The 25,881-nt window shown below is 54.2% G+C and overlaps 1 protein-coding gene across 3 annotated transcripts in view; it reads left to right on the forward strand.

Moving 5' to 3' along the window:
• Positions 1-25,846, forward strand: part of SEZ6 (seizure related 6 homolog) — a 45,906-nt gene extending 20,060 nt beyond the window's left edge. Inside the window, exons 2-17 of one of the 3 annotated variants that reach the window (XM_036408606.2) lie at positions 1,525-2,181; positions 2,638-2,771; positions 12,677-12,872; positions 17,387-17,572; positions 19,851-20,019; positions 20,170-20,336; positions 20,909-21,103; positions 21,351-21,489; positions 21,601-21,797; positions 22,392-22,586; positions 23,274-23,465; positions 23,572-23,769; positions 24,047-24,085; positions 24,310-24,427; positions 24,510-24,612; positions 24,778-25,846. In XM_036408606.2, coding sequence (XP_036264499.1) covers positions 1,525-2,181; positions 2,638-2,771; positions 12,677-12,872; positions 17,387-17,572; positions 19,851-20,019; positions 20,170-20,336; positions 20,909-21,103; positions 21,351-21,489; positions 21,601-21,797; positions 22,392-22,586; positions 23,274-23,465; positions 23,572-23,769; positions 24,047-24,085; positions 24,310-24,427; positions 24,510-24,612; positions 24,778-24,810 — 2,918 coding nt within the window. In that variant the 3' untranslated portion in view covers positions 24,811-25,846. Of the gene's footprint in view, positions 1-1,524; positions 2,182-2,637; positions 2,772-12,676; positions 12,873-17,386; positions 17,573-19,850; positions 20,020-20,169; positions 20,337-20,908; positions 21,104-21,350; positions 21,490-21,600; positions 21,798-22,391; positions 22,587-23,273; positions 23,466-23,571; positions 23,770-24,046; positions 24,086-24,309; positions 24,428-24,509; positions 24,685-24,777 lie in introns of those variants that run through there. The other 2 variants (XM_036408607.2, XM_036408604.2) reach the window with 2 other exon arrangements.
• Positions 25,847-25,881: the final 35 nt, after the last annotated feature.

Here is a 25,881-nt window from a genome sequence, read left to right on the forward strand (position 1 = left end):
AGCCATAGGCCACGTCTTTAAGTGGGCAACCCTGGAGGCTTCTCCTCCTCCTGCCACGCTGAGATCACCTCAGCTCACCTGGCAACGGCCATGTGACATCTGCGGGGGTAGGTGAAAACAGCCCCGGCATGGCACTGCCTAGACCTCCCATCACCGGCTCAGATGAAAGACACAGGGCACTGGCAACCATCTGCTCCAGGGGGTCTGGGCCTGGCCGGACGTCCACTTTGGGCACCGTGTTGACAGGGCCTGGCACAGAATGCCTAGGCACAGATGGGCGGCTTTCGTGGGCGTCTCGGGAGATAGGGGTTGGTCCTGGTTTCTCCGGGCTTTAAGGCACCGAAAACCCAGAGGAACGGAGAGCCCTCTGACCTGTACCCACCTTCCTCACCCCGATTTCCTCCCTCCTCTCATTTGTCTGACACATCGGAGCTGCCATAGACTCCTGAACAGAATGTAAGCCATCTGCCGCTTCCTCACGCCTGCCAATCCATGGGGTGGGTGTGAGCCTGTGGAATGACACCCGCCACCAGACATGCAGAGGAGCCAACGTTCTCCTTGCAAACTATCTCGCCCTGCCTGTTTCCATTCAAGTCTTCCTGCGGCCATTTTGAGACACGTTAGAATCAGAATTTTCTCCCAGCTTTCTCAGAGCTGGCAAAATGATAGATAGATAGATAGATAGATAGATAGAAATAGATAGAGATATGTGGATATATATAGTGAGAGAGAGAGAGAAAAGAAATGACTGAGAAGTGAGAGAAATGGGACAATGAGACAATGAAACACATGACGGAATCTATAATAATAAAAGCGCAATATGCTAATTAGACCGTAATATGCTAATTAGGCCTTCTGGACCAAGCCAGGGCTGCAGCCGCGTTGGCTGCGAGGGAGGGATCCAGGCAGCAGACCCCAGCTTTGAAGGCCTACTCTTGCACGGATTTCATGCATCGGGCCTCTAGTCTAAAATAAAATTCCAAATATATCAAGGTTTGTTGTGCTAGTGACCAGCAGCTTCACTGAGAACAAAAAAATGAACTGTTATCGCAGGCAGAAGAGTCACTGTGTGGGGATGGCACTCTTGCTAAGGGTATCATCTCAGGTCACCCGACCGATATGACTTTGAGCAAGTCACCTCCTTTCTTTGGCTGTTTGCTCATCAGTCCGATAAGCCTGGCAGCTACATTAGGCATGGCAGATACTTATTTGTCATCGGTCTGAGGAATCAAGCATGGCTGCCTGGAGTGCTGTGTTGAGAAGGATTCTGAGCTGAAACTGAGAACGGGAAATAGTGCAATAATAGACAGTAATGTCCACTGCTAGTGCTGGAGGGGAGAGGATATCTCCTGTCCGTTCTTGAAGTATGTGATATCATCTCATGTCCACCTCTAAAATGCTGCAGTTCCGTGATTCTCCATGGTGAGCACACTCCACAAGATGAGTCTCCTACTGCTGGACTGAGTGTGATGCTGCTCTCCAGGGGGCAGGGGGCGAACCTCTGATCATCCATTGTTATTTCAGGACTCTCCTCGGAGGCCCCAACCATGGGGGAAGGCCAGGCCCCAGGCATTGAGGAGACGGATGGGGAGTGGACAGTAGCCCCCACACCTGAACAGCCAGAACGAGGCATCCACTTTGTCACAACCGCCCCCACCCTGAAGCTGCTCAACCACCACCCCCTGCTCGAAGAGTTCCTGCAAGAGGGGCTGGAGACAGGCGAGGAGCTGAGGCCGGCGCTGCCTGATCCACCTACGCCACAGACCCCAAGTCCCCTTCCCCGCCTGGCCAACCAGGACAGCCGCCCGGTCTTCACCAGCCCTACTCCAGCTATAGCTGCAGCACCCACTCAGCCCCTGTCCAGGGAAGGACCCTGGAGCCTGGAGTCAGAGCCCCCTGAGCTTCATGTCACAGCTCCCCTCCCTGCAGGGCCCAGCATGGCAGTGCCCACCACAGGCCCAGGGGAGAAGCTGGGTACTACACCCCCTAGCAGAGCATGGACTCCAACCCAAGAGGGTCCTGGAGACATGGGCAGGCCATGGGCTCCAGAGGTCATGTCCCGGACCACGGGGCTTGGGAGTGAGGGGACCATCACCACCTCCACGGCTTCAGGGGATGATGAGGAGACCACCACCACCACCACCATCATCACCACCACCATCACCACAGTCCAGCCACCAGGTCAGCTACTTGCTGGCTTGCAGATCTGGATATGGGGGAGCTGTGGGGCCCTAAATTCCTCTCTGCACCACTGGGCCAGTTTGCCTTGCCCTCTAATACCAAGGGCCAGGATGCAGGAGGCATGCAGATTGGAACCAGATAGACCTGGGTTCAAATCCTGATTGGAAGCAACTACACCAGGCCCTTGGAACTTTAACCTCTCTGAGCCTCATTTGTAAAATGGCAGTAAGAATACCTGCCTCATTGAGCCACTGTGAGAACTGGGATAAGATTGTACACAAAAGGTGCTCAAGAGAAGGTGGTCCCTTTCTTTCCATAGGGGAATAGAGATCCCAAGAGGTGGGCTTCACACACACACACACACACACACACACACACACACACACACAGATCAGCCTTGGCTGCACCCACTTCTCCAGGGCTGGGCTTAGCCTTGTGTCTCCTCCTGCCTCTCAGGCCCTTGTAGCTGGAATTTCTCAGGACCAGAGGGCTTTCTGGACTCCCCCCCGGCTCCCAGTTCACCCCCTGATGTCGGCCTGGACTGTTTCTACTACATCTCTGTCTACCCTGGCTACGGGGTGGAAATCAAGGTGAGTGACCTGGATTGGGTAGGGGCAGAGCTGGGGCTAGTTTGTTATCTTTCCAGTAAGATACCTGCTATGGGAGAAAGGGGGGTGCTCAAGGGCATCAGTTGGAGGGAAGGGCCCTGGGGCCAAGGCTAGGCGATTGGCCTAAAGTAGGGGTGTCGAACTCAATCAGAGAAGGGGCCAAAATCTAAAATCCAGCCTAAATCGCGAGCCGAATGGTTTACTGAACAGTCATAAACTGTCATTGTGATGGAAACGCAGCGGAGTGCAGTGATGACAGCGCAGTGCGGGCCACATTGCAAGGCCTGGCGGGACGGATTTGGCCCGCGGGCCTTGTGTTTGACACATGTGGCCTAAAGCATGGTTGGGTTCTGGACCAGTAAGCAAAGAGGCTACTGCTCCCCTCAGCGATGTCCTAGGCTAAGAGGGGCTGTGGTGTGCCCCTCCTCTTCCCACAGGGGTTTGGTCGGGGGCTTGGGAGAACCTGAGGAAGGGGCTCTTGCCGCAGTGGACAGGGCGTTGGGTGTCTGAATCTGTGTAACTGAGGAGAGAGAATACAAGGCTACTCGGTCATTCACTCATTTACTCACTCGTTCATTCCTTCAGCAAATACTCCTTGAGCAGCGCCTCTGGGTGCAGAAGTGTGGAAGACAAACATGGCCACACAATCAGAGAGGTGACCAGTTGGCTAGGGAGTCAGACCCACAGCCCCAGCCTCTTGCTCCCACCTCCCTGGCCCATCTCATCCCTTTTAAACCCCAAACTCTCTCTTAACCCCAAAACCTGAGCCTGCAGGTCCTCATGAATGTGCCAAAGGCTCCTTGACCTCCACATGCCCCAAACCCAGCTCTTCCTTTTTGTTCCTTCAACCTGCTTAGCATCCCACGCTTTCCTCAGAGACTGACCCCTGATAAGAACCTGGAGCAGGCCAACTACCGCACAATGTGGATGGCATCCCCGGGACAACGTGAGGTCAACTTGGCCCTTCCCTCTCCCTCTTCCCTGAGTCCCATCAACTCACACCCAAGTTCTATCACCATGACACTCCCCACAACCTCCAGGCCCCCTCCATCCCACAATCACTACCTGCTCCAACTCCACCAGCCCTCCCCCACGTGATGTGGTGACCGCCTCACTGGTCACCCCATTCACGCTTGTCCTTACTATCCCTCGTTCACCTACATGGCGGTCACTTCTCTCAAACAAAATTAATCCCACCCCCACACCTCCCAGGTTCCTCTGAGTCCAGGCCAGGCCTCTGGGCCCATCTTGAACCACTTCCTCTCTTGTTCTCTACTCCCCCTTTTCTCTAAACAACTTGCTACTGACTGAATGGGCCAAGCCCGCTGACCCCTCAAGCCCCAACTGTACATGCTGGTCCCTCTGCCTGGGAGAGCCATCCTGCTATCCCCTCCCTTAGGATTCAACCCTGGCATCCCTTTCTCTGGGACTTCTCTCCTGATCCCCAAAGCCTGGGGCATCCCCCATCCCATGTCTTATTACTCTGCCTCCTATCCATCTGTTTACGCCTGCCCATCTCCGCAGCTAGATTGTGAGTGCCTTGGGCAGTGCCTTGGAGTAAGGGGCCCAGAATGTGTCCTCCACATACTAACTGAGTGATGGATAGTTGGAAGAAGGAAAGAAGAAAGGAAGGAAGGAAGGAAGGAAGGAAGGAAGGAAGGAAGGAAGGAAGGAAGGAAGGAAGGAAGGAAGGGACTGTTGAAGGCAGTCAGGAAGGTAACTGAGGAGCACAGGGAAGGGGCAGAGGAAGAGTCCAGGGAATTGGGCACTACCTGGTCCCCACTTCCAGCCACCTCCCCATCCACTCCAAAGCCCTTAGATACGGGCCTACAGGCAGCTACACTTATCCTGGGGTAGCACCCCCAGCCCTCCCCTGGGGATGTCGGGTCCAGGTCTATGAGACAGGCCCTGTGGAGGAGGGACCGTCTCTCACCACTGATGGACCCCTTCCCTTCTTTTTTCAAAAATATTTTTTTTATTGATTTCAGAGAGAGAAAGGGAAAGGGAGAGAGAGATAGAAGCATCAATGATGAGAATCATTGATCAGCTGCCTCCTGCATAGCCCCTTCTGGGGATCAAGCCCACAACCCAGGCATGAAATCAAACTGTGACCTCCAGGTTCATGGGTTGACATGCAACCACTGAGCCACACCGGCTGGGCCCTCCCCTTATTTCTGTAACTGTTTGCTCCCGCTCCGCAGAACACTGTGCCCCTCACTCTGGGCTGACTGGGAGGGTAATTAGGAACAGTCACCATCCCCCAAGCCATTAGCACTCAGTGCCGCTTAATTAAGGTAATTAATGTAAAATCATCACTTAATGAGAGGTGGCACTGGCTGTGGCTCACCAGGTGGAAGGCACCAGCTGCAGGTGTGGGGAAGGGGGCAGGAGGGGCTGATGCCAGGCTGGGTGCCCCCCTGCAGGCCTAGGCTGGCTCTACCTGACCCCCAAGCCTACCATCCCCACTGAAGCCCACTGGGCCAGGCTGGGCTCAGTCCTGAGACCCTCCACAAAGGAGCAAGCTGTTGGCTCTGCCTGCCCCAGCTTTGGCCCAGGCACAAGCCCCACCCTAGATGCCCACCCCCTCATGTAAGCCCTGTGACTGTTGTTTGCTGCTGCCTCATTTTTTTTCATCAGAATGCAAAAGCCGTTACCAGGCAACCTTGAGAGGAAGACCTGCCACAGCCCTGGATTGCCATCAGGAAATGTGGAAGGCAAACGCCCCGCCCTCCGCCTCCACAGCGAGGGGAGAGCCTTGATGGCCCGAGACAGAGCCTGAGGCCTAGGCTGGGAGGGTCGGAGGGAAAGGGATAGAATCAGCCAGAATGAAGCAGGATATAAAGTTGTTCCTGCCTGGCCAGTGTGCTCAGGGGTTAGAGCATCGGCCTGTACACCGAAAGGTCACGATTTCAATTCCCAGTCAAGGGCACATACCTGGGTTGAAGGTTTGATCCTTGGCTCTGGCTGGGGCATGTGCGGGAGGCAATCAATCTATGGGTCTCTCTCACATCAACCTTTCTCTCTCTCTCTCTCTCTTTCCTCCCTCCCGCCCTCTCCTCCTCTCTCTAAAAAAATAAAAATAAATCAATGGAAAAACATCCTTGGGTGATATTGAGCCCCTGCCATGTGACCACAACCTTAGCTAAAGGCTGGGGCCCTGAGCAAGACCCTTTCAATGTCCTTCTCATGAGAATAGCCTCGGGGTTCCAGAATCCCTGACAGCCCAGTTTGGACCACAGCCCCTCCTAACCTGCTCATGACCAGCCCCACACCTCCCTTCAGGGCACTGCAGATATCTGTGCTAGCTAAGGCCAGGGTCTGAGCTGCCCACAGCACAGAGGACAGCTCAGAGAAGTCTTGCCCGCTTCAGCAGGGGTTCGGGCACTGGGCTAGGCTCTTTCTTGAGAGATCCAGAGAAGTCCTTTTATGATGAGTGGGCACAAGCCCATTCAGGTCCCATCCCTTCCAAGCAGTCATTCTCCCCCGAGGGCTCCAGGTCTTTCTGGGCCTGGCACATGCCTCTGACTGTGCTTGGCATTCCAAGAGCTCTCCCACTGCCAGCCTCCATCCTGGCTTGGTTGCTCCCTATACCATCTGGAGCCTGGGCACAGCTGCCCGCTGTCCCTGCCCCAGTGCCCCAGGTGGCCCCATTGGAACACACTTCTCTCCTGCCAGGCCAGCTGCCAGTTTAATGGCCAAAGCACCCAGTTCTTCCCTGACATATCAAGAGGTGTTATTTCTGACAACCTCCTCTTTCATGAAAGGCCCATTTGAGGGGGGCTAGAGGGGTACAGGCAGCTCTAGCCCCTCCGCCCACCCTTAGAGCAGACCCTGCCCCGTAAGAGTTTATGAAAGAGAATCAGTTCAGACAGAGCACAGAGGCTGCTGCGGGCTCCAGAACTGGAATTGAATTTCCAGTCCTACCCAGCTCTGCAGCCCATCTTGGTGACTGGGCTAAGCTCCTGACCTTCTCCGGACTTCAGCCGGAGATTGAAACAGAAGGCCCCTCCCAGCTACTCAGTCTGAGTCTGGCTCCTTTCCTTGGCTCAGAAAGCTCCCGCATGGGCCATACTGGGCAGTGGCACCTCAGGCCCTTCACCCTGCTTCCAGGCAGCTACAGAACCTGGGCAGGGTAGGGTGGCTCCCAGGCACAGTGCTTCCGAGGCAGAGCCCTGGCAGGCCGGCGGGCGGGGTGGGTAGACAGCCAGCTATCATCATGGCAATGGCATGGTCTTACCAGAGGAGGGTGCAGGTCTCCTCAAGAAAGGGAAAGAGGCCTGCTAATGCTACGCCCACTCTGTGCTGAGCCCCTTGCAGGCGGCACCTAACTGAATCCTTACAGCCTCAGGAAGTGGCAGGATTATCCTATTTCACGGGTGAGACTGGGACTCAGAGAAGTCATGTAACTTTCCCAAGGACCTTTCAACTTATCAGTGATAGTGCTTGGATTGATCCCGGGACTCAAGAACCCGTCCTTCCACTAGCCCAGGAGTTTGGCCTGGGTGTGTGATAGAAGTGACGGGATTCCCACGTGTCCTGGTTCGGCAGGGTTCCAGAGGTATTCTGAACGGGCCAATCAACTCAGGACCCTGCCACCAAGCAGGGCCAGAGGATTTACCACGTTCACCCGGATCTGAGGCACCATCATGATAGATTAAATAGAGAAGGTAGACCGGAGACCAGGATGGCAGGACACAGGCTTTATTGGAAGGAAGGGTACCCCTGCCGGCTGTTTCCACGGAGAGGTGGGGAAGAGAGCGAGCGAGGGGCTTACAAGCACCTTTAAGGATAGAAGGCGGGGCTTAGGGCACTCAGCACACGCTGATTGATTAGGGACCTAGGGACTTAGGAATGGTGTGGGGTATTTGGCAGGTGCTGATTGGTGGTTCAGAGCTCAGGAATGTCTGGCTGCAGGTGGGGTTTATGTCTGTCCATCAACTGAGGGAAGGGAGGATCTATCAGTGTGGCAAATCCAAAGAGGGGGTTCAGGCTGGGACAGTAGGGGAGGGGGGGAGGGGGTGCTCCATCTTTGACCCCTTCTCTCAGCCCAGCCCTGCCAGCTCCTTTAGGACACCTACATGGAATTCTCCCAGATTGGAGGAGGGGCTGGGGTGCTGTGCCTGAAGACAAAGCCCTGGACCAGGAATCAGGAGCCCTGGCCTGGAGTCCTGGTTTTGTCCTGGAATTACTGTGGGACCCAAAGAGGAGCTCTCAACTTCTCTGATTACAAGTTTCCCTCAGCTCTGGAGTTGGAGTAAACACAGCCTGACCTGCTTCCCTTACTGAGATTTGGTGAGATCTGAAAGGATACTGGGTGTGAACGAGCTTTTGAACTCACGGTGGAAATTGTGATTATACTATTGGCATGAAAGAGCACGTGAATCTTGTGCCAGGCCATGTGTTTGAGGGAGCTGTGTGCATGCAAGCGGGCCTATGTCAGAGTATACACGTGTGTGTCAGTGGCCAGGAGAGTGTAATGGTGCAGGGGCTGTGGTCAGTTGCAGGGGATGGGAGGCTCAGGTGCTAGGAATGGGGCTCACATACACGTCATCCTTGAGCTCATCCACCTATGCATGGTTGTACTAGGGCAACTGTGTGCAAAGCCTGGTGGCACCATCCCACCTCTGAGTCACACCCTGAGGGCCCGTTCTGGAGACCCGACTGGTAGCTTCTATGGGAACAGGTCAGGCCAAGGGACTGGGGATGGCAAAGGACAACCTGTGTCCTCAGCACATCCCATCCAGGAAAGAATCAGTCTCCTCAAAGTGGCTATATTTCCTTCCTTGAACTGACCCTTTGGTCAGTGTTAATCTGGAGTCCTATGGGAATTTCCCTCATCTCCCTCTGCTTCTCTCTGCCCCCTGCTTGGCCCCCAGCTCTCCTCTTGTCACTGGCTAGGAGTGTGAAAAGAGAGTCCTTGTGAGCAGAACTGACATTTCAATCTGTCTCCCAAGTTCTTCAGAAGCCTGCAAATTGCATCAAGGCTTCATCACCATCCTTGTCCAACACCCAGGCCAGTCTGGCTCCTGTCAGGCCTGGCCCTCAAACAAGCGACAAATTACATTCCAGCTACTGCAGCGGGCCTGCACGTAGGTGTCTGAAACCTCAGGGACCAGACAGTCTCTGGCCAAGAAAGGGGTGCTTTGTGGATGTGATCCCCAGGGAACCCAGTGGCCTGGAAGGGAAATTGACACAGGATCGGGTAACCTGCTGCCACTCATTCATTCATTTATTCATTCATTCATTATACTTTTCCTAGGCATCTACTCCTTGCCAAGCCTGTGCTGGACACTGGAACTATCAAGATGAACCAGCCAAGCCCTTGCCCTCAAGGAGTTAAAAATCTCTGGGGAGACAGATACTTAAAAAGGCAATAACCCAGGCCCTCTCAATTCCATGCACTCATCACAACCGTCACCACCACACTGGGCTAGGAGCCAGGCCAGCTTAAGGGGGCATTGCCTTCCCCAGACCAGAGGCCTCAGCTCCCAGTGTTCCCAGCTTGACAGGCTTCTGAGAGGAAGAATGGCTGGTGGGAACACAAATCTCAGCATCTTGGAAAAAGCCAAGTCAGGCCAAGTTCCAACTCCCTGCTGTACCTGGCAGGCCTGGGGCCTGGGAATAAAGATGTCTGCAAGTCTATCTGCGGCAACAGTCCCATGAGGTCCGGAGGAAAGGAGCTGCCTTTTCCTCCAGCAAAGCAAGACTCTGCTGTGTAACACTTGTGTGTGATCTTTTGCAAGTTCCTTAGCCTTTCTGTTTACTTTATGGAGATTTTACCACCTACCTGATACCTGTGGGGAGGCTGAAATAATATCCATAAATAGTACAGGCTTGGCATGTTATGGGTGCTCTGTAAATGGTAATTATTGTTGTTGCAATGATGCTGTTGCTGCTAGCAAAACCAGCAGGGTCAGGAGCTGGAAGCTAGAGGTCAAAAGGGTGTTTATGGGAACTGGGAGAAAATGCTAATTCGTTTCTACTTCTCTGCCTTTGCTTCCAGAGTAATTTCTCAGTAGAGATGTCCTCCCTTCCTCCTCCTCCTCTTCTTTCTTCCAGTCCATCCCCCTCACCCCCCACCACCACCACCCCGCGCTCCCTCCCCCTCCCCTCTCAGTCCCACCTGCTCTGTGCGCTTTCCCTCTGCCTGCAACTCCTCCACTTCCCCCCTAGAGGATTCCTGCTGCACGTGTTCAGTGCCACTTAAGGCAGAATTATATGCTGCCTGGCATCTCTCGATAATTACAGATTCCACGTGTGTGAGTCTTGTTTGCCCAACTCTGGAATCACAAAATCTCCAAGTTTGAAGGGGCCTCCTCCAGCCTCCGCCTGCCGCAGGAATTCCCTGAGGAATGTCACCAGCAGATGGCCAGGCAGCCTCCACCCAAATGTGCCATGGCGGACAGCTCCTGGCGGAGGAGGCACTTCTGCCCAGCACCCTCTCTTATCATTCTCTTCAGCCCCAAAGACCCTCCAGGTCTTTTCTCCCAGCCAGGGGCGTCCTCAGGGCACATCTGTTCTCAGAACCCACAGTCTGAGGGGCCCAGAGCCTAATGTGGCCGTCTCTGGACATGGCTGTGTTCAGCCTCCTCTGGCTTCTCAGTTCACAGGACTCTGGGGAGGACTGTACCTCCAGCAGCCCACACATTCCCTCTCTCCACCCACCTTGATTGAGAATGCCAGTGAGGAGGAGTTGTGACCCAAAATGCCACCCTGGGTAGAGGACAGGTGGGGAGAGCCCAGAGCAAAGGAACTGACTGGCCTGGCTTGAGAGGCAGCGGGTGATGGCCCCGAGATCTGAAGGGAAGAAGGGAAAGCAGTCCCTGGGCAGGGTCCTGCGTAGGCAAATACCCAGAGGGCAGGTGTGAGGCAAAGCCTGTGGCTGCGGTGCAGGTATGTGAGGCTGGCAAAGCCCCCGGGGCCAACTGCGAGCTGGCAAGTTTGGACCTTGTCCTCTGAAGTCACAGACAGGGTTTGGGTGGGAGAGAGACATGATCTGATCTGAGGCAGCCGAGACCTGGCAAATGAGTTGGGGATAGGAGGTGTGAAGGCCATTGTCTAGGTGAGAAACAATAGGGGAGATCTGAGCCAAGACAGTTACAAAGGGAGGAGAGGAGAAACCAACCGGAATATTTGGAAGGTAAGACTGGGAGGGACCTGGTGACTCACTGGACACCACTTAACTAGCCCACGTGGTTAACCCTTGCAGGCCCTACCTCAGAGCAACATGGTAGGGAGCCTGGAGATCCTGTAGGTGAGTGTTTCTGAATCACCTGGGGATCTTGTTAAAATGAAGAGTATGATTTAGTAGATCGGAGGTGGGGTCTAAGATTCTGCATTTTTTACAAGCTCCCAGGTCATGCTGATGCTGCTGGACCACATTTTGAGTAGCAAAGGCCATTTTATAAGATGAGGAACTGAAGCTCAAATGGTCAACGTACTTGTCCAAGATTACGTGGTTAGGGTGAGGTCCTAGATTTCTGGGCTCCCAATCCAGTGCTCCTTGTACCAGGCCACCCTGCTACTTCCCCTCTGGGTAGAGGCTGTGCTAGTCCATGTTTGTTTGACTGAACGGAGGCTGGGGCCTAGAAGGATGCTCCAGGGATTAAGGACTTGAGGACTGGAGTGGTGGCAGAGCGACCTGTGACAGCCAGAGCGAAGGATTGGAAAAAGAGGTTACTGAGAATAGAAGAGAGAATAGAATGGTGGTGACATGAGGAGGCTCATGGTATAAAGCCAGGGGTCAGCAGGGGCCACATTGGGCAGGGCCTTGAGGGCCACAGCAAGGAGTTTGAACCAGACACTATGGGCTTTGTGGGCTCATTGGAGAGCCACCAGGGGATTTAAACACAGAAGCACCATGATTGGCAACGGGATGAGACTATGACCTGGCTGTAGTTCAGAAACATTGATGTGGAGGGTGGAGTGGGTTAAGCCCTGCAGACGGAGAGGCTGGCCAGGAGGCTGCTGCAATGATCTAGGTGAGAACAATAGTGAAGTACCAGGGAAGTGGCAGTGGGGATGAAGGGTAGTGAACAGATTTGGATCCACATGACAGGACTGAATGACTGATTGGATGTGGGAGATGAGGAAAGAGGCAAGGTGCCAGTTACTGAGTTGGGCTTGCAGGTGGATGGGGAGGTCATCCTGAGATGGGGAGCCAGGGGAACGGCTGGCTGGGGGAAGAGGGTGGCTCAGTATGATGCAGATTGGATGTGGGGTGCCTATGAGGCACCTAACAGAGGAAGTCCTGGGGAAGCTGAGCACATGATCTGACAGTTAAGACTTCACAATGCCATCCTGGCTAGGTAGCTCATTTGGTTAGAGCGCCATCCTGATATGCCAAGGTTATGGGTTCAATCCCCTGTCTGGGTGCATACAAGAATCAACCAATGAATGCATAAATAAGTGAAATAGCAAATCTCTCTCCCGTTCCCCTCTCAAATCAATTTTAAAAATAAAAATAAAAATAGTACCTCACAATGTTGGCCAGGCTTTCAGACACCATCTAGTTCAATGCACCTACTCCATCCCCACTTTACAGATGAGAAAACTGAGCCCAGAGAAATGAAAGTACAGGAAGCAGCAGGTGTAGCTGAAGAGCTTTGAGACAAACATGCTTACAAATCTTGATTCTGCTAATAATCTCTGTGTGACCTTGGATAACTTGCTTACTATCTCTGAACTTCAGGTCCCATCCCACAAGATTACTGAGAAGGTAAAATGACCTCCTTCTGTACTAAAGTGCCCAGCTCAGACCCTGGGGGCACCAATGCCCAAGGGACACTGAGGATTGGCCAGGCCCAGGGCCTGCAGGAACCGACAGGCAGTAAGACTCAGCAGGACAAAGCCTGACTGCTCTGCTTTGCTGTCTCTTCCATCGGCAGGTCCGGAACATCAGCCTGCGGGAAGGGGAGACGGTGACTGTGGAGGGCTTGGGAGGACCTGACCCATTGCTTCTGGCCAACCAGTCCTTCCTGCTGAGGGGCCAAGTCATCCGAAGCCCCACCCACCAAGCATCCCTGAGGTTCCAGAGCCTCCCACCACCTGCAGGGCCTGGCACATTCCATTTCCACTACCAAGGTAGGCCCAGGCAGCAGAGGAAGAACCAGCCCAGACTGGCTGCCTTCCTGGGGTCTCTGGTGCTATGACAGCATGGGGGCATGGGGAACAGGGAGAGGCTAGTAACATACAGCACAGACGCCTGGTGGAGCTGCACACAATTGGAGGTGAGTATTGCACATCTGACCCTTCCAGAACCTTCCCTCCTCCACCTGCAGAGAAGTGGTCTGGAAGGGAAACTAACACAGGATCAGGTAACCCCCAGGTGTGCCTACTGCCACTCATTCATTCATTTATTCATTCATTCATTATACTTTTCCTAGGCATCTACTCTTTGCCAAGCCTGGCAGTATCAAGATGAACCAGCCAAGCCCTTGCCCTCAAGGAGTTAAAAATCTCTGGGGAGGCAGACACTTAAAAAGGCAATAACATTATAAGCTTTGCCAAAATGCAAAGGGGTCAAGGTCAGGGACCATGTGGAAGTGCTTAGCTACTGGCCTGGCCTTCCTGAGCTGTATAACCCACCCTAGCCCTGGCCCATGCCCCAGTCAGCTCAGAACTGGAAAGACCGTTGAGACAAACATGCTTACAAATCTTAATTCTGCTAATAATCTCTGTGTGAGCTTAGAGAACTTGCTTACTATCCCTGAACTTCAGGTCCCATCTCACGAGATTACTGTGAGGAAATAGAGAAGTGGCATTGTGTAATGGTGACATCACAGACCAGGCAGATCTGTGTTTGAATCTCTTCCCCGCTGGCTATTGACTTTGGACAGAACCTCTTTAACTTTCCTTTTCCTCTGTTGTGAGATGAGAATAAGAAGCTCCACATTAAAGTCAATGATAAAGATTAAACAAAAACGGTGCATGTCCAGTGCTTAGCCCATGCTCCACGAAGGAACCAGAAACATTTTAAAGAGCTAGCAGGATGGAAAGGGAGAAGGGGCTTGGAACTGTACCCCTTCCCATAGGCATCCCTCCCAGCACCCCCTTCCCCAGGCAAAGTCTTCTTTTTTTTCTTTTTTAATATATTTTATTGATATTTTTTTACAGAGAGGAAGAGAGAGATCAGCTGCCTCTTGCACACCCCCTACGGAGGATGTGCCTGCAACCAAGGTACATGCCCTTGACCAGAATAGAACCTGGGACCTTTCAGTCCACAGGCTGATGCTCTATCCACTGAGCCAAACCGGTTTCGGCAAGACAAAGTCTTCTTGATCTCTTGTGCTGCTGCAGGAGGATAGCGGGTTTAGATTGGGGCATGCTAATGGGGAAATAATTGGTGTGAACAGTTACAGGATTGCTTTGAATTGTCACGGACCACTTCCTTGGCCCTGTGGGGGGCCGCAGCCGAGGGAGGAGGGCAGGCCCTCCTCTGACGATGCAGATGATGCAGACGATGCAGACGCTTGGAACCCACCTGAGGAGCACTCACCCCTTCCGGACTTGACCACCCAAACTGGGAGAACAGCCTGGCGTGGCAGCAGGGGTTTGGTGGTGGGGCTGGCCAGGGGGTTGGCAGAAGCAAGAGGCCAGCTGAGGAAAGGGTGAGCATCTAGGCAGCCCAGTCAGCCTCCCTCATGGCTCATCAATCCTCCTAAACAGCAGGCATAATTTCACACCATGGTAACCTTCTCTCCTGCTGCAAATTCCTTTGCGCAAAAACCCCGGACCTCCCCTCTGTTGGGCCAAAGGTGGCTGAAAGGCAGCAAGTTGGAGGCCCTTCAGGGGGAGCAGACCCACGGAGGGGCTGGGAGAGCTAGCCCAGTGCTGCCTCCTTCTCAGCTCCCAGAAGCCCTCCCTCCTCAGCCCAGTTTTTGTCAATGATCAGCTCTTTCCCTAATGAGTGTAATTCCCCTAATTATAGACTGTAATTAGCCCTGATCCCAGAGATGGGAACAGGAAGAGCATGTGCTCACACGTGTGTCTCCCTGGGCTGGAGAAAGAGGGTGCCAGCAGAGGGGGTAAGGGACCCCATACCAACACTCCTGCTGGACCTGTCCAAGATGATACTGGAGATCACAGAGATGGGGTCCCACAAAGGCCTCCACTGCAGAACCACGTCCCAGCTCCCCTCCCACAGCCTCAGGCAGGGTGAGCAGGCAGGGAGCCCTGCCAGGCATCCCCCTCCTCCCTCCTGAGCATTCCTGGCACCGGACTTGGCTCCAGAAACAGACACCAGGGAGAAAATAGCTCAACAGATTGCAGTGGTGAAGGCACTCCAGGAGCCGTCGTCATGGCAACAGGAGGAAGCTCGTCCTGCAAAGTGGCACTTTACCCACTGTCAAGTCCGGGGGCTTTGTCATCCGCCCCCAGCATCCTGCTCTCACCTCATCCCAGCCCAATTTCCTAGTCTGTGAGACAGGGGGCCCTCCCTTCCCAGAGTTGTGACAAGAACTCACAGAGAAGATGTAAGTGATGAGCATGGCCTCTGGCTCATGGCCTAGAACTCCCCGAGTACCACGCCCTCCGCTCTGGGTAAAGCGCCCCACACCCTTTTCCCCATCCCACCCTGGCCTAGAGTTTCTTCCCACATCATTGTGAGTGGCTGCCCTGAACTGCCCAGGTCAGCCTTGTCTTGTTCCGCTCAGGTTTCCTGACTCCTAAGCCCAGGTCTCTGTTTCCCTGACTCCTAAGTCAGGGGAAGTAGGTGGGAGAGGGGAGATGCAAAGCAAGTGGGCTCTATAGCTAGGAGCCTCAAGGGCCCACGCTACCACCTATTGGCCGTGTGATCAGGGCAAGTCCCTCAGTCTCTCCAAACCTTAGTTTTCCTCAGCTGAAAACGGATTAATACCCCTACCTTGCCTGCCTTCCTCCTAAGCATGTTGTAGACATCAAGTAAGAAGAGTATGAAGATATTTTAAGAGCTGGAAGGTGAATGCCAATGTGAGGTGTTTTTATGAATCAAGATTATAAACAACAGCAGGCTGGTGTGTTCAGTATTTGTTCTGTGCCAGGCACTGCACATCTGTCCTCTCATGTAACCTCTCATGAAACAACATTGTATGTAATATTCTAGATAAATGGATGGACAGACAAGGAAATGGGCACAGAGAAGTTAGGTAACTTGCCCAAGGTAGCACAGCAAGTGTAGAGCCTAGGTTCAAATCCAGGCCGTCTGACCCCAGAGCTCACTTCCTAAGCCCTGCCCTGTACTGTCTGCCAATCACAAGTAACCAATCATTGGCCATTCTCTTAAGAACCCTGTGAAAGGTCAGCCAGCATGGTTCAGTGGTTAAGCATTGACCTGGAAACCAAGAGGTCAGGGTTCGATTCCTGGTCAGGCACATGCCTGGGTTGTGGGCTCGATCCCTAGTGTGGGGTATGCAGGAGGCAACCGATCAATGATTCTCCTTCACCATTGATGTTTCTATCTCTCTCTTCCTCTCCTCTTTTCCTCTCTGAAATCAATAAAAAATATTTTTTTTTAAAGGAACCCTGTGAGAGAGGGAAGAGTAGGTATCATCCTCCCCCTTTCAAGACCTAAGACCAGAACAGGTGGGAAAAAAATCACTAAATTTGATTCTGGACCCTGGTCAGCCCAGAGGCAGCTCCTTTTCCTATTCACACAAAGGCACACAGAGGCTAGCGGAGTCCCTGCCTGGACCCCTCTTTCCATCCACCTGGTGCCATCAGTAGGGTCACCCTCCCATCCCAAGACCTAGGAGTGGTCAGTCCCCATCCCTTCCCCTGCCCCCCAGGGGTCTGCAGACTCTGTAGCCCAAGGCTTTCCTTTCAGCCTTTCTCCTTGACCCCTCCAGATCTCCCTCCCCACCTCAGACCCAAGCCCTGATCCCCATTTTAGCTACCACCCCAGCTTGGCCCCAAGTTGGAATTGACCAGGTTGTTCTGTAGGATTTGCTGCCACCATTTGGTTGTATTTGGTATGACAAATCTAAAAGCTACCACGTTTCCTGGGGCACCTTGTCCCTCCCCCAACTTCCTGGAAGGCGTGCCTTACCTCCTCACCCTTGCCTATCCTGTTTTTTTAAAAAGCGCACTACCTTGCCACTGAACTTTTTAGCATTTCTCAGTGAACATTGGGAAAGTTTTTACTGTCTGGCTTCAGTCTTTCCTGCTGCCATTCATATTTGTCCCCTATGGGAAAAAATAATATAAATACATTAGTATAGGCTTTTCACTGTTTCAATGCTTTCACACCTTCAAGTCTTTCAGTAATATTTTTTGAAGATGTACGACCAACTGGATTCCAGGGATGACAAGCTGAATAAAAACTACCCCATTTATTCTCACAATAACCCTGTAGGTGGGCTTTCACCTCATCTAATAAATGAGGACACTGTGACACCGATAGGCCAGGTAACCTGCCTGAAGTGTTAGGAACCTCGGAGCCCTAGCTGCTGGGAAAGGGTCAGTCTCTTTTCCGGAAACTCCTGATGCTTCCTCTGGCCCCAAGTGACACCACCAGGCAGGCTGGCACTGACCCCTTTTGCCCTGGCTGGGACCCAACAACCCCTCAACACACACACACACACACACACACACACACAATGTCACCCAATCTTTCTCTGCAGCCTATCTCCTGAGCTGCCACTTTCCCCGACGTCCAGCTTACGGAGCTGTGACCGTCACTAGCCTCCATCCAGGAGGCAGTGCCCGCTTCCATTGTGCCACTGGCTACCAGCTGAAGGGTGCCAGGCTCCTTACCTGTCTCAACGCCACTCGGCCCTTCTGGGATTCCCGGGAGCCCATCTGCATTGGTGAGTGGCCCCAGGGGACTCAGAGCTGAATGGGGGAGTGAGATTGGGGGAGGGGGGGGGTCAGCTCTGTGCTCTGTTGCTACGTAGTACCGTCACAGGCTCCCCATAAGGAAGCCAGAAAATGGTTTCACGTGCCATTGGAAATCATCCAACCCACACTTAGCGAGCACCTACTCCATAGAGGCACCCCAGGTAGAGAGACCGGAATTCAGCAGGGAGCGTGCCCTCAACGAGCCACCCTTCCAGGAAATGGGGGAAGAAGAAAGCATGTGAGTCATCAACTCTCACAGCAGGAAGTAAAAAATACCAATGAAGAGACAGACGTGACCTGGAAGGAGAGAGAGCAGCCACTCTTAGCTGGGCATTGACAAGTGGCACTGAAGGTCTGACATTTCAGTGGACAGTGACACAGAGGAGAGTGAAGGGAGTGTTTGAGGCCTGAGGCTTGTGAAGAAGACAGAAGGAGCGGGGCGCCTTGAATATCAGCCCAATTGCTGGGGTGGGAGCTGTTTAAGGTTTTGGAGAGGAGGAGAGAGGAGCTCAGAACTATTCCCCGGGAAAGCCAATCAGGTGGTGTCCAGAGGCTGGGAGGCCAGCCAGGCAAGCGGGTTTGAACTTAGAGACTTTGGAAATAAAGAGTAGGGAAGAGATTCCAGAGACACGGATGAGAGAAAGGCCGGGAGTGCAAGGAGCGACTCCCAAGTGCTGCTGGCAGGAAAAAGATGGAGTGTTTAGTTTGCAATAGGAAAGGCAGTTTGAGCTCTTTTCCTTTTTTTTTTTTCTTAGCATGGGCTTTTGAACCTTATTTCCTTCTATACACTCTTCCTGGCATAAGCAGAGGTGAGTGAGCCAGGCATGGGCTGGCCAGTGAGACCAGCAAGCAGCTTGGCATGTCAGGGCAGACACAGCTGGGATGGGACAAAGTAGAGAGCAGAGGGCAGGCTTCTCCAAAATGAGGAAGGAGTCGAAGCAAGCTTCTCAAGGAGGTGGCATGGAAGGATGACAAGAATGTTAGCCTGGGAGGAGGGGTGGATTCCTGGGCAGCACGTGCAGGGGTGGACTTGGTGAGCTGTGTCTAAAGAAGGGGGGAATAAGGAGAGGCTGAGGCCAAGTCCAGAGATCAGCTTCATAAAGGGCTGAATGTCATCTTAGCTTAGCCTCTGTCCGGGGGTCACGGGGAGCCACAGAGGAATTTAAGTGTAGGGCGGGGCACGGTCAGATGGGAAGGAGAGCAAGCAAAAGGTGGCTGTGCCCTCTCTGCAGAGAAGCGGAGGAGACCTTCACCACAACCCCCTCTCCACGCGGCCTACTCAGTGAGAGCACTCTGCTGTCTTAAACATTTAGAGACCAAGGCCCTGTGTCTTGGCAGCGGCAGGGTCCGAAGTGCTCTGTCCGGGAGAGGAAAGTGCTGCCTGAACCAGCCACGCTCCTCTGGCCTGAGACACCTTCACTGGCCCCTCTTGGCAGCTGGGCGTCTGTGGCCAAGGCACTGAGCAGTCCTTGGGGATGGGGACAAGTGAGCTGCTCAGCCGCTCCTTGCTAAAGAGGACAATCCCAGGCCGGAGGAGGCAGTGCTGGAAAGGCCCTCAAGGGTTAGCCCAGGAATGACGGTGGCAGTGATGCTATTTCACAAAGTGTTCGAGGCCATCACCTGACTAGTCGTGTCTAATCAGGGCACAGAATTTGGAGGTGAATGGCATGCACACCATGTTTGTCAACCCTGATCTAGAACTACCCCCCTGTTTACACTGACAATCATTTGATTCAACAAATACTGAATACCAACTGTGCCTGGCCTGAGAAGATGGGCCCCTCCCCCAGGGGATCCTAGTTAAGGGACATACACAAACAGTAACTGGTTTTAGGAAGTGGCATGAGGTAGTAGTAGATACACCCAAGAAGGTTGGAGCCTGGGTAAGAGGCTTTCATAAAGTCCACCTGGGGGCAGTCAGGGAAGGCCTCCCGGAGGAGTTAGCAGAGAAGGAAAATGACTCACCCAGGGCCACACAGCCAGGCCATGGCAGAGCTACCACATTCCAGGGAGTTGTATGTATATGGATAGTCCCAGAGATGTGAACGGTTAGGAGGCAGATTTCGGAGTCCAGGCTGCCTGGAGCTGCAGGATTACAGGGGCAAAGGATTGACCTTCAGCACCACGAAGGCAAAGATGGCTGCTGCCCCACGCACAGGGCATGGAGCTGGGGAAAGCAGGAAGGCTTGGTAGGCTGCCAGGGATCCAGCCAGGGGCCGTGCCCACAGTTCTGGCCTTGTCTCCCAGCTGCCTGTGGCGGAGTGATCCGCAATGCCACCACCGGCCGCATCGTCTCGCCTGGCTTCCCGGGCAACTACAGCAACAACCTCACCTGCCACTGGCTGCTGGAGGCTCCCGAGAGCCAGCGGCTGCACTTGCACTTTGAGAAGGTTTCCCTGGCAGAGGATGACGACCGGTGAGGGGATGTCCTGGAGGGAGGGGAGCACCTGGCTTGGTAATACCCTTCTGGAGGGACAGTAGTACACAAGCATGGGTCACACCCCACACGAGTCACACCCCACACGGGTCAGCAACCAGCCACACAGCTGCCACTCTACTGACCCAGGCTCATCATCCGCAATGGGGACAACGTGGAGGCCCCGCCCCTGTATGATTCCTACGAGGTGGAGTATCTGCCCATTGAGGGCCTGCTCAGCTCCGGCCGACACTTCTTCGTGGAGCTCAGCACCGACAGCAGCGGGGCAGCTGCAGGCATGGCCCTGCGCTATGAGGGTGAGCCTGATGGGGCCTGCCCAGGGGTGAGGGGCTAGAGTGGGGGTTTGGGCCCAGGGTCTCTTCTCTCATACCCTCCCCCTCCATGCCATCATCACCTCCTTCCAACTCAGCCCTTGCTCACCTGGCACCAAGGCCCTCTCTCTCTTCATCCCTTCCTTCAAGTCCAGGATTCCTACTCCATCTGCAGGAGACCCCTGCCTGGACCCAGGCCCTCTGGTCCAAGTGAATGAATTCTCTAGAATTTTAAGAGCAAAAAAGACCCAATTCTTGGGGAAGGAGAATTGCTACGAGACATTCTAGAACTACTCATGCATGCATGCATGCATGCATGCATTCAAAGCTTGAGTGCCTTCTATGTATTAAGCACAAAATTAGGTGCTAGAAATATAACGGTGATCAAGAAAGCCTCGTGAGCATAATAGGGATGGTGCTCTGGGCTGTTCCTGCCCCCTGCTCCAAGCCCAGAATAGACATTTGTAGTCAGAATGGGGAAAGCCTAGGAAGGGAAGTAGGAGGACATTTGCCCCGTTTGTCCCAGTGAAGGCTGAGCTGGGCTCTGTGGTTTGCAGCCTTCCAGCAGGGCCATTGCTATGAGCCCTTTGTCAAATACGGCAACTTCAGCAGCAGTGCGCCCTCCTACCCTGTGGGCACCACCGTGGAGTTCAGCTGCGACCCTGGCTATACCCTAGAGCAAGGCTCCATCATCATTGAGTGTGTTGACCCCCATGACCCTCAGTGGAATGAGACAGAGCCAGCCTGCCGAGGTTAGTAGGCACAAGCAGAGATGGGCCTGCCATGGGCAGGGAGCAGGGTGGGCACCGGGGAGCCAGCCACAGAACCTGGAGCCACAGGGCCCCAGGGACTTGTCATTCAAGCTTCCCCGAGGGAACGGTGGGGACTCCCAGCAATGGGTAGGCACTCCTGTGGGCAGATGGCAGCTCCAGGACATGGCACTGGGGGGTGGGGGGAATGCGGAGGGGATGTGCCTCCCGGGCCTCCCCTGCCTTCCAGCTGTGTGCAGTGGGGAGATCACAGACTCAGCTGGCGTGGTGCTCTCCCCCAACTGGCCGGAGCCCTATGGCCGAGGACAAGACTGCATCTGGGGCGTGCACGTGGAGGAAGACAAGCGCATCATGCTGGACGTCCGAGTGTAAGTGCCCACTGGGCTCGGCCACGCCAGCTCCTAAGCCATGGAGACATCTCTTGCCCAGCCCATCCTGGGGCCCCCAGGCCCACCCTCCCTGACAGTCCTACTCCATAGGCTGCGCATAGGCCCTGGTGATGTACTTACCTTCTATGACGGGGATGACCTGACAGCCCGGGTTCTGGGCCAGTATTCTGGGCCCCGAGGCCACTTCAAGCTCTTTACCTCCATGGCCGATGTCACCATCCAGTTCCAGTCAGACCCTGGGACCTCGGTGCTGGGCTACCAGCAAGGCTTCGTCATCCACTTCTTTGGTGAGTTTGCCTTTGCCCCACCCTGTGCCTGAGGGAGGAGGGATGCTAGAATGCAGACCCCAAAGCATGCAATTCAGAGAGGCCAGGGTGATGAGGAGCCTGAATGCTGTTGTCTGACAAGGCAAAGCTCAAAATATTCTGGGCATCACCTGAAGTTCGCCTTGCTCTCCGTCTTCCCCCAAGGCCCCGTGGGAGAAAGGGACCTTCTGTTGCAGCAAGAGGGATTGGGTGGGCAGCAGGCAGAACTTCCTAACAAAAATAGGGAACTAAGGGAAAGTATTCCATCCTACCTTTCTGATCATCTTTAATAGAAGTAACAATTTTCCCACTTTACCCGGCCTATCTCTCAGGACCGAGAAACTGGCCAACAAGTATTTGGAGCTAAGGTCAAAGCCAAGGTGATAAACCAGGAATCAAGGAGACAGTCATGTCAGGGACGAGGAAGGAGGGGCACTTGAGTGGGGAGAGTGAATCACTGAGCCGGCCCAGGCCAGGCCCAGGACAGAGTGGCAGGAGTCGAGTGTCCTCAGGAGGAGGGAGGCCAGCACTCTGGGACTGGCGGAGGGTCTACATCTTTTGCCCCTGTGCCCCTAGAGGTGCCCCGCAATGACACGTGTCCAGAGCTGCCTGAGATCCCCAATGGCTGGAAGAGCCCGTCACAGCCTGAGCTGGTGCATGGCACTGTCGTCACTTACCAGTGCTACCCTGGCTACCAGGTGGTGGGGTCCAGTATCCTTATGTGCCAGTGGGACCTAACCTGGAGTGAGGACCTGCCCTCCTGCCAGAGGGGTGAGTGTACCTGTTCCCCACATGCTCCTCCCAATGCAACTACAAACCTCTCTCTCAGACTATGAACCAGACTCCAACTGTTATCAGCTGGTATCCTTGAAGTTCTTCCACCTCTCATAGCCTCAGTTTCCTCATCTGTGAAATGGGACAATACCTTTCCATAGAGTTATCTACAAAGTACTCCAAGTATTTTGTTCCTGGTAGCTGGCCAATCAGTGTTTGTTGTCATTGTTTTAATCTTCATTGTTGAAAGTATTACATATGTCCCCTTTTTCCCCCATTGACTCCTTCCAACCCACCCCTCCCCCCACCCCAGGCCTTCACCACCCTATTGTCTGTGTCCAAGAGTTAAGCATATATGCATACAAGTTGTTTGCTTGATCATCTCTCCCACCTTCCCTCCAAGACTCCTCTCTCTGTTCCTTGCTTCCACATCTCTGGATCCTCTCTGCTCATCAGTTTATTTTGTTAATTAAATTCCATCCATCAGTGTCAGTTGATTCTCATGGATTGGAAGGGGACAGAGGTGGGGCCCCACAAGCAAAACGGTAGTGACAGATAACTGGAGGGTGAAGCTACCTGGCATGAAGATGTTGGCCGCCTGGCACAAAGCCCAGGAGGACTGGCTTTTGCTGCGTTCTTCTTGAGCTACTTCCTCCCCATCCCCCTCCCCCCACACACCCCTAGTAACTTCCTGCCGTGACCCTGGGGATGTGGAGCACAGCCGACGCCTCGTATCTAGCCCCAAGTTCCCCGTGGGAGCCACGGTGCAGTATATCTGTGACCAGGGTTTCGTGCTGACGGGCAGTGCCATCCTCACCTGCCATGACCGCCAAGCCAGCAGCCCCAAGTGGAGCGACCGGGCCCCCAAATGTCTCCGTAAGTGTCACATGGGTAGGAGGGGAAGCCTCTGGTAGGCGATAAAAGATGCTGCCTCCGGAGGCTAGGGGCTTGGCACCCTCACTAGGCTCCGCCTGCTTTGCAGTGGAACAGCTCAAGCCATGCCACAGCCTCAGTGCCCCCGAGAACGGTGCCTGCAGTCCTGAAAAGCAGCTACACCCAGTGGGGGCTACTGTCCACTTCTCATGTGCCCCTGGCTACGTGCTGAAGGGCCAGGCCAGCATCAAATGTGTACCTGGGAACCCCTCACACTGGAGTGACCCTCCACCCATCTGCAGGGCTGGTGAGTGACCTGCCCCGCTAAGCCCCCCTGCCTGGCCCATAGGGTTGCTCTGGCAAAGATGTCAAATGCTGAGAACCAGAGCCCACTGCCCACATTCCCTTCATATTACCCTTGGTCTCCCCAGTCTCTGCCCGATCTTCCTGACCTGGTGACACCAAGACAAATGCTGGGGTGGGCTCTCCTGGACAAAGCCTTCCCATGACCAGCCCACTCCCTGCCTTAGTGGTTAGGCCTGTTGGACTCAATCACTGCCCTTGGCCCTCCCCTCTTGTTCCAGCCTCTCTGGATGGGTTCTACAGCGGCCGCAGCCTGGATGGTGAGCCCCTGCGCTCGAGGGCCAGGAAAGTAGTCTCTTCCGCTGGTTCTGATAGATCCCAGGCCATTGGGTTCCCCAAGGAGGGTGGATTGGAAAAGAGAGAGGTCTGGGACTAGCAGGGGGAAAAGAAGGAGCTGTTGGCTGGATTTCCCTGGGCAGAGGGGCAGGGCTGTGAGCTCTAAGTGACCAGACCTCTGCTCCAATCCCACCCTCTGTGCTTTCAGTTGCCAAGGCACCTGCTGCCTCCAGCACCCTGGATGCTGCCCACATGGCAGCTGCCATCTTCCTGCCACTGGTGGCAATGGCGCTCTTGGTGGGAGGTGTATACCTCTACTTTTGCAGGTGAGTCTGGCTCCCATTCCTATCCTGCACACCTGCCTCACTCCTGCCCCGCACTCTACGCACAGGCTTCTCTGTCCCACAGGCTCCAGGGGAAAAACCCCATGCAGCTGCCCAGAACACGACCCCGCGCCTATGACCGGATCACCGTGGAGTCAGCATTTGACAACCCAACCTACGAGACTGGAGTAAGTACCCAGGCCAGCCCTGACACCCTACCCAGCACCCGATGCTATGCTCCCCTGGGCAGGTCCCCCTGAGGGCCCTTATCCAGTCCTCTTGCTCTTTTCCTTTTCCTCGGGAAGGTGGATTGCGGGCTGGCAAACTTTATGCAAGTTTCCAACTCCCAGCAGTCTCTTTCCTTTGCAGGAGACGAGAGAATATGAAGTGTCCATCTAGGTGCAGGGAAGCCAGCTCAGCCCTGCATCACAGCCCAGCAGCGGAGCCCCCAGCTTCCTGCTGCCCCTCCACCTCCTGTACATACCACCTGGGAAGAGACACCACTAATCTCTCACGAAGTTGTGCCCTTCTCCACCTGCAATGCCCACCAGGACCTATTTTCTTGGCACCACTGCCCAAGAGGGCCCTTCCTTGGGTCCAAGTCAGGGGGCATCTGCCTCTGGGCAGAACACAGCTGGAGCATATGCATCAAGAACCAGCATTTCGCCTGACCCTCCTTCACGCCCTGCACCTCGAGACTGGAATTCAGAGGCAGAATGGAAGCGCCTTTCTCCACGTGACACCGTCCAGCCCTGGCATAGAGCACTGTGCAGCGGCGTGAGTGTGATGGCAGAAACTGCGCCACGGTGCTCCTCACAGGGCCAGCACCAGTGGCCAAAACTGCTCTCAATAGTGACCTCTGGGTGGTCCCGGCCCATGCCAATGTCTGCCCCTTGAGAAAGCCACTAGTCCTTCTCTAAAGCCCCAGGAATGGACAGACAGTTCTGCCCCTGTCCCTTCCCAGTGGAGGCAACAATTCTCGGGGATCGTGTGGGGCTTAGAGACCTTACCCAAGCTAAGGTTGGGGTTCCTTGGGTACTCATGCTCCACACCAAAGCAGGAAGCCCCCCTGCTCCCCTACCCTGAGGAGAGAAAGACCTCCTCCTGATGGCCAGTCTGGCTGTTAAACATCCCCTTTCCCATGAATCCCTTCTCCAACTCCAACCACTTGCCAGACTCTCTCCCTGGTCACCATTTTGGGGTAAGGGGAGTGGGCAGGCATAATCTGGAGAGGTGTAGAAGTCAAGGAATTTGGCACGGAGCAGGGGGTCAGCGGCCCAGGAGCTGGTTATAGGCCACTTTGTATATGTAATGTATCATATGCAGTCTGGCCTCCAGCCAGAAAATAATCTTCTATTTCTGTTGTTTCCTTATTAAAATGGTGTTTTGGAAAAAAAAAAAAAAAAGCAGTGGCCATGTGGATGGTGCTTTTTTGAAGGGAAAGGAGGTGGGAGATA

Source organism: Pipistrellus kuhlii, unplaced genomic scaffold, assembly GCF_014108245.1.
Source record: "Pipistrellus kuhlii isolate mPipKuh1 unplaced genomic scaffold, mPipKuh1.p scaffold_m20_p_39, whole genome shotgun sequence".
Classification (NCBI taxonomy): Eukaryota; Metazoa; Chordata; class Mammalia; order Chiroptera; family Vespertilionidae; genus Pipistrellus; species Pipistrellus kuhlii.